The sequence below is a fragment of the Rhincodon typus genome, chromosome 1 (assembly GCF_021869965.1).
Source record: "Rhincodon typus isolate 14 chromosome 1, sRhiTyp1.1, whole genome shotgun sequence".
Lineage (NCBI taxonomy): Eukaryota > Metazoa > Chordata > Chondrichthyes > Orectolobiformes > Rhincodontidae > Rhincodon > Rhincodon typus.
In genome coordinates, this window is record NC_063332.1 from 106,354,925 (window position 1) to 106,363,163 (window position 8,239).

The following is an 8,239-nucleotide window of genomic DNA, read 5'->3' on the forward strand; positions in this document are numbered from 1 at the left end:
ACTCTCTGGCTCCTCCCTCTGTTTGACCATCATGTTCCCTCCCAGACTTGCTGGTACCAGTTCCCAGGTGCTGACCTCATTAATAGCCAAACATCTGCTATCTAGTTAAACATACTGTTTTCTCCAGCGTCAAAGGATGTGTAGATCCTTTGATTAAGAACCAACCTGCAATTAACTTCCACGCCTGACGTCACAAACAAACGTAACCTGCTGCTCACAGGCCAAAGTTCATCTTCAGGTCAGAGTTCACAACTCTAAACAAAAATTGGTGGAAAAAAAAATAATGAAACATCAGTAAAGGCTCTAATTACTCCCAATTCTAGCTGATGATCGTTCCAGATGCTTCAGGCTTGACTTTTCATCTGATGCAGTGGGCACCCCCATCATCAAGGATGGGGATATTTGTGGAGCATCCAATTCCTGGGTAATTGTTCATTGTACGTCGCCATTCATGATTGGATGTGGCAGGACTGCAGAGCTTAGATCTGATCTATTGGTTGTGGGATTTCTTAGCTCCATCTATTACATGCTACTTTTACTATTTGGCATAAGACCACATTGGCACCTCATTTTCAGGTTTGGCTAGTACTGGTATTAGCGTGTCCTCCTGCACTCTTCAGTAAACCAAGGCTGATCAGCTGGCTTGATGGTAATGGTAAAATAGAGGAAATGCTACGCCATGAGGTTACATATTTCACACACCTAATAAAAAAAAAGAACTACAGATGCTGGAATCCAGAAATGAAAGCAGAAATTGCTGGAAAATCTCAGCAGGTCTGGCAGTATCTGTGGACAGAAATCAGAGTCAGCGTTTTGGGTCCAGTGACACTTCTTCAGAACTGATGGTAGCTAGGAAAAGGTTGGTTTTTATGCATAAGATTGGGTGGGGGAGGGAGGGGTAAAAGATAGAGCCCAAAGAGAGAGAAGAACAGTTGGAGAGACAAAGGAGTGGATAACAATCAGCCTAAGAGAATGAACGGCTGCTAATCAGGATTATTAGTTGCTAACAATGGTCGTGTGTAACAGCAAACCATGTGATAACAATGCCTGGTGCGTGGAGATTGGTGTAAGGACATGGGAGAAGGTGATTAAAGCCCTAAAATAGTTGAACTTGATATTGAGTCCAGAAAGCTGTAGACACCTAAAGTGTCAGAGAAATCACAGATGTGAGTGGGAAATGACTAGACAAGGAGAGAAAAAAATTGAGTCAAGATAGGAAGAGATGAGTTCTGTGGAGCAGGAGTAGGAGCAGACAGAAACAATGGGTCTGCCCGGACAGTTCTGTTCATGGATTTTGGGAAGGAAGTAGAAGTGAGCTGTATGGGGTTGGGGGATTAAAAACTTGGAGGCAGTGGTGGGTGAGATCATAAGACATAGGAGCAGAAATTAGGCCATTCATCTCATCGAGTCTGCTCTGCCATTCAATCATGGCTGATAAGTTCCTCAACCCCATTCTTCCGCTTTCTCCCCGTAACTCTTGATCCCCTTGATAATTAAGAACCTATCTATCTCTATCTTAAATGTACTCAATGACCTGGCCTCCACAGCCTTCTGTGGCAGTGACTTCCATAGATTCACCACTCTCTGGCTGAAGAAGTTTCTCCTTATCTCCGTTCTAAAAGGTCTTCCCTTTACTCTAAGGTTGTGCCCTCGGGTCCTAGTCTCTCCTACCAATGGAAGCATCTTCCCAACATCCACTCTGTCCAGGCCATTCGGTATTCTGATCATCAGATCACCAAATGAAATGAAGTTAGTGACCGTTGGAGACGTGGTAGTCTGATGTTCCATGGTGGGGTCATGATCCATGCCGAGATGGAAAGAGGTATCTGAGAATTGGCGCTCAGCTTGTGCAATGTAGAGCTCAGTCTACCTGACAACAACAACACCACCCTTGTCAGCAAGCTTAATTACAAGGTCTGGGTTGGCTCTGAGAGCATGGAGTGCAATCGGTTCACGGGGAGATACATTGAAATGGGTGAGGGATTGGAGGCAAAGAAATTGAGGTGACCAATGTCACGCCAACAGTTCTTGATGAACAGGTCAAGTGCAGGCAAATGGCCAGATGGAGGGCTGCAGGTGGAGGGAGAGTGTTGGAGGTGGGCAAAGGGTTTTGTGGTACTAAGACAGAACTCTTGTCCAAAGAAGTGGGCACGGAGGCAAAGGTGACGAAAGAAGAGTTCAATGTCATGTCGTGCCAAAATTCATTGAGGTGGTGATGCAGAGGGATAAAACTGAAGATGTTTTCCAAGTATAGAACATTCAGCATCAGTGGATGAAAGGTCAGATAGGATAGTAAATACATGACGAGATGGGGTTGGGAGAGGGGTTTGAGTTGGAAGGAAGGAAGGTTTGGAGGGCCAAGGGTATCTCTGACATTACACAGTTCAGTTGAGCACAGTACTGCGGCTGGCTCATAGCAGCTTGTAGATTCCCAGTTTTGACTTGCTAGATCTGTTCAAAGTCTATCCAGTTTGGCACGGTGATAGGACCAGACGACAAGGTGTCTTCCAAATGAAGATGAAACTTGTCTCCACTAAGGCTGTGCAATGGTCACTCATAAAACAGCAGTCACAAATGGAGGCTTCTGCAATAGTTAGATTGATGAAGATGTGGTCAAGTCAACTTTTAATGCTTTTTGATCGCCTTACCACCTGCTACTCCCCAGTCTGTCATTGGCTAGCTCTGTAAGGAATAATTCTACCAAGACACCCACAATATGTTCTGTGCCCTTGCCCCCTCACAGTTCCTCTTCCAGCGGTGTTCAATATGGAGAAGTAGTGATTCATTAGCTGAGATGGTGGTACACGGTGAGTGGTATAATTCAGAAGGTTTCCTTGCCCAAACTTGACCTGACGCAATGAGATACAATGGGGTCTGGAGTCAATTTTGAATGCTCCCAGGGCGATTCTTGCCTGACTGTTTATCACTTTGGCTTGTTTTGAAATGCACATGCATATATCCTGTCCTGCATCGATGGGTAGTAGTAAGGAATGTGCAGCGATTAATTTTAAATGTCTAATTTTGGGGCAGTTTGATGAATTGTTGCATTCAAACTGCTGTCCCACTGAGTTCAACCTATTAAACACAGAATGTGAGTTAAAAAGCTGAATACTTCTGGTCTGTATGTTGCAATTGCGTATTATCTGATCTTTCGCAAAGGAAGCTTTGTAGTATTGATTTTAATTCCTGCATTTTATGTTTTTTTTGTTGTTGCTTTCTATAAGAATTACAATCCAGCAAAACCTGAAATGACCTGTCGCCATGATCTGTGCAGTGAATTATCCGCTGTAGTGATAGGAATATACAATGAAGATATGGGTGTTAATCAGTGGAAGAAGTTTAAATCCACAGCGGAAGCCATGTTATTTATTAATCAAGAATTGCTCACGGACTGGAGAACCTATCACCATGGTTACTGCTTCATTCGTTGCCTCGGCCATGATGGAAGAAAGATATCACAGCTTCTTATTCTGCCTCCAGTGTTGCGAACCAGTAGTAATTCTCCGAAAAAACTTAAAAATAAGCACGCACTGAACGTGAATATTTTACTCTTGGACTCTGTTTCCAGGCACCATTTTTATAGAACTTTGCCAAAAACTATTAATACATTCATAGATTTGAACACTAATGTCTTTAAAACTGGACACGTGTTTGACTTTGAGTTGGTTCAAGGTATAAAAAGCAGAACATTTGAGTCTCTCCAAGCTCTGTTTGGTGGTGAGGCCTTCAATCCACTTAAACCATTTAGTTCATTTGTGCTACCACCAAAGGCTGTGGATTTTAACAAGACACTTGGACATTTTAAAGAGTTTGGATATGAGATTTTATATTTGGAGGATATGTGTTGGAAGTGGGAATGGGGTTTGGTGAAAGAGCTGAGAGCTCTTAACAAAAAGGCACTGTTTACAGAAAGAGTAAATTTGTTTTTGGAAGCAGTCAAAAGAAGTGGAATTGATAGGATAGATGTTTCCTACTCTAGCTGTGATATTCTTCAAGAGAATAGGGTGAAGGATATGTTTCATGGACCTGCTACCATATGTTACAATGGTATCCATCAGCATTACTACCTTCTGCAATATATCGAATACTTTATCACTCGTTTCTCTTTCCTGCAAAAGCCTCTATTCAGTTTTCTCATGTTGGATACCAATCATGAAGATACAGGCCTCAGGTTAAAGCAATTGGATGAAGATCTTGCCAAACATGTATCTATCTTGGCTGATCAACAAAACACTGTGACCTTCATTCTTTCAGATCATGGCAATAATTATGGACAATTTGTTTCAATGACTACAGAATCCCAGATTGAGATATTCCACACTACACTATTTATGATTGTCCCAGACACAGCTGCTATTTTACTGGGTGAAGAGAAGATCAAATCTTTGCACACAAATCAGCGCAGGTTGATCAGCCTTCTCGACATTCATCATACTTTAAAAGGTCTATTGCCACCTTTTGGAGCTAAAGATGGGAAAATTTTGAAAGATGGAATTAATACTGATGGGTTACTGAGTCCAGTTTCTGCAAGTAGGACCTGTAACAGCATTCCCAGGATACCTCCAAACTTTTGCATTTGCCAAGACTTTGAAAAACCAGCACTAAGTGATTCCAGATTTGCACTGTATGCTGAATTTGCGCTTGGTCAAATGAACCATGAAATCCTTCAACAACAGAGAGCTTCAAAAAATTCTCAGAAAGGCTATGTGGCCTGTCAAAAATTAATTGGTGTTAGATTTGACAATGGGAAAGTTCATGAGGATAAAAATGAGACCATTGTGAAATTTGATCTTTATATAAAGGCTCCAGAAAGTGCAGGTCATGATGAAGAAAAATACTTTGTGGTCATCAACTTCCGTTCTCAGGTAGATACTGCACTGACTTTAGTAGGAGTTGACCGCTTGACCCCATATAGTCCTTACGAGGTTTGTGCTGCCGATAATGTTGATTTAAGGTTATGCATCTGTGATTTAGAAAATGGTCATGAAGCATCAATTTTATATTGGAAAAATGTTTTGACCCCATCAGTTTCTTGGACTGAAACTAACTTCAGCTCAATTCATGAATCCTGTTTGTACTTCGTCAAAAGACATTATACATCTGGCATTGTTCTGGCAGTGGGTAATACCTGTCCACATGTGCAGTATGATATTGAATTTGATTTTCTGACTGTAAACATGTACTCTTCATCTGTAATGCCTGTAAATGTAACACTTTGGCCTGGAACAGAGAAGCTCCTGACTGTTGGATTTCAGAAAGCTAAGGGAAAACCTTGGAAATATAAATATTCTTTAAACTACAGAGCAATCCCATTGCAGGACAAAAGCACATTGAATTAACTCTGGCTGTTCATTAACAATAATCTTCACTCCAGCAAAATGTTAGCCTGCAGTGATGATTCATGGTGAAATGTGAATTCTGATTTATAGCTATTATATAGAGGTCACTGCTTCCTAGCATTGAAGAAAGGACAAGAGCCAAGTCTGTGATAGTGTGAAACTCAAGCGAGATTAATTTGTTGAAAAGGTTGATTGTAATGCACAAGGGGATGGTAATGGGAAGTATGGGACCTGGTTTAAAATATGGATGCTCCCTTAATTTTTAGGCTTCTAGGATTAGTCTTTATGGCCCAGAAATGCAGAGTGGAAATATTTGGGTTTACAAATACCAGAAAAGTTATTTTTAAAGATCTGACACCGATACGCTGTGTGCATGCACACAATGTTTAAATGATTATAAAAATACTGTTATCACAATATACCAGTGTATTTAAACAGTGTGGATTGGCATTTGTAACAAACATGTGGCTGGTTATTGTCAATCACGCATGCACGTACAAAATATAAAGCTGATTTTTGAAATTTGAAATAATTATTGTAGTTTGTTTTGCAGTTTATTTATGTCACCAGTTGTACTATTGCATTAATTGGTATTTGTAGAAGAGCTATCACTGTTATTGCACATGATCCTTGGTGTCAGCAATTGCAGCCAATTTTCAAAGCAAATATAGAACTCAGGAGCTCCTTAGGGTATCATGGATGGAATCTTTACCTTAGCTTTATAATCGTTGAAGTTTCATAGTTTGGATTGCTTAACACATCAAATTAGTCACTAGAATTATGGTAATTTTTTTGTATGCTGCAGTGTTCCATGATGAGTTCCAAAATCTCTATATTTACCAAATGTAGTGTGATTACAATATCTGAGTACCATGACTTTACATGGAAGCTCTTGAAAGCAGTGAAAATTCCATTCGGAAATCTTAAGTGACAATTGATATGCTCAAAAAAGTTTGCTTTAATTCTTCACCACAATGAAAGGATGAGGTGTCAGGACATTTGGGCTAAGCAATAATTTGTTTTTTACAGTCAGGACCTGTCAATTCTGCCAACTTTCACCCCCATAAACTTAAGGTCAGTCAAAATTCACAGGAAACCAGATGGATCATCTGGCATCAACCTAGGCAGCGGAAAAGACAACAGCAGATACAGCCCTTGTTGACCGTGCAAAGTTCTCCTTACTAACACCTGGGGGGCTAGTGCCAAAATTGGAGAGCTATCTCACGGACAAGTCAAGCAACAGCCTGACCTTGTCTGTAAAGTATAATTCTGTGAATATGACTATGTCCCAGACACCACCTTCACCATCCCTGGATATGTCCTGTCCCATCAGCAGGACAGACCCAGCAGAGGTGACCGCACAGTAGTATACAGTGAGGAAGGTGGTGTCCGGCAGTGGGGTCATCAACATTGACTACAGACTGCATGAAATCTCATGGCTTCAGGTTAAGCATGGGCAAAGGAACCTCCTGCTGATTACCACGTAATGTCCTCCCTCAGCTGATGTATCAGTACTCCATGTTGAACAAAGGTTGGTAGCACTGAGGATGGCAAGATCACAAAATGTACTCTGGGTGGGGGATTTCAATGTCTGCCACCAAGAGTGGCTTGGCAACAGTAATACTGATTGAGCTGGTTGGGTCCTAAAGGATACAGCTGCTAGACTGGTTCTGTGGTAGGCAGTGAGGCAACCAACAAGTGGGAAAACATATTTAACCTCGTCCTTACCAGCTGCAGATGCATCTGGCCTTTATAGTATCAGTAAGAGTGACCACCACACAGTCCTTGTGGAGACTAAGTCCTGCCTTCACATTTCAGAATAACCTCCATCGTGTTGTGTGGCACTATCACAGTGCTAAATGGGACAGACCTCGAACAAATCTGGCAACTCAAGATTAGGCATCTGTGAGGTGCTGTGGGCTAACAACAGCAGAATTTTACTTCAACACAATCTGTAACCTCATGGCCTGGCATATCCCCCACTCAACCATTATCATCAAGCTAGGGGATCAACCATGGTTCAGTGGAGAGTGTGTACCTGACGATGAGGTGTCAACCAGGTGAAGTCACAAAACAGAACTTCTTGCATGCCAAACAGAACAAGCAGCAAGTGATAAGTCAGAGTTAAGCAATCCCACAACCAACGGATAAATCTAAGCTCTGCAGTCCTGCCACATTCAGTTGTGTATGGTGATGCATGATTAAACAACTCACCGGAGGAGGAGGCTCCACAAATGTCCCCACCCTCAATGGTGGAAGAGCCCAACACATCAGTGTAAAAGATAAGGCTGTAGTTTTTGCAGCAATTTCAGCCAGAAGTGCCGAATGGATGATCTATCTTGACCTCCTCCAGTGGTCCCCAACAATACAGATACTAGTGATATCAAGAAACAGTTGGAGACACTGGATACTGCAAAGGCTACAGACCCTGGCAAAGTTCCGGTGATAGTACTGAAGATTTGTGCTCCAGAACTTGCTGTTTCCGTTGCCAAGCTGTTCCAGTACAGTTGCAACACTGGCATCTACCTGACAATATAGAAAATTGATCAATATATCCTGTACCTAAAAAGCAGGACAAATCCAACCTGGCCAATTACCATCAGTCTACTCTTGATCATCAGCAATGTGATGGAACAGCACTTGTAAAGCAATGATTTGCTCAGTGATGCCCAGTTTGGGTTCTGCCAGGGCCACTCAGTTCCAGACTTCATTACAGCCTTGGTTCAAACATGGACAAAAGAGCTGAATTCCAGAGGTGAGTTGAGAGTGACAGCCCTTGATACCAAGGCTGCATTCAGTCGAATGTGGCATCAAGGACCCCTAGCAAAACTGGAATCTGGGGGCAAACCCTCCACTGGTTGGTGTCATTCTTGACATATAAGATGATGGTCAAGGTTGTT

At 42.0% G+C, this 8,239-nt stretch overlaps 1 protein-coding gene across 1 annotated transcript in view; it reads left to right on the forward strand.

Moving 5' to 3' along the window:
- The window catches only part of LOC109918418 (AF4/FMR2 family member 1-like), a 167,067-nt gene extending 161,222 nt beyond the window's left edge, over window positions 1–5,845 (forward strand). Inside the window, exon 21 of the mRNA XM_048604209.1 lies at window positions 3,225–5,845. Within this exon, the coding sequence (XP_048460166.1) occupies window positions 3,225–5,339 (2,115 nt within the window). The 3' untranslated portion in view covers window positions 5,340–5,845. The remainder of the gene's footprint in view (window positions 1–3,224) is intronic.
- The last annotated feature ends 2,394 nt before the right edge of the window (window positions 5,846–8,239 follow it).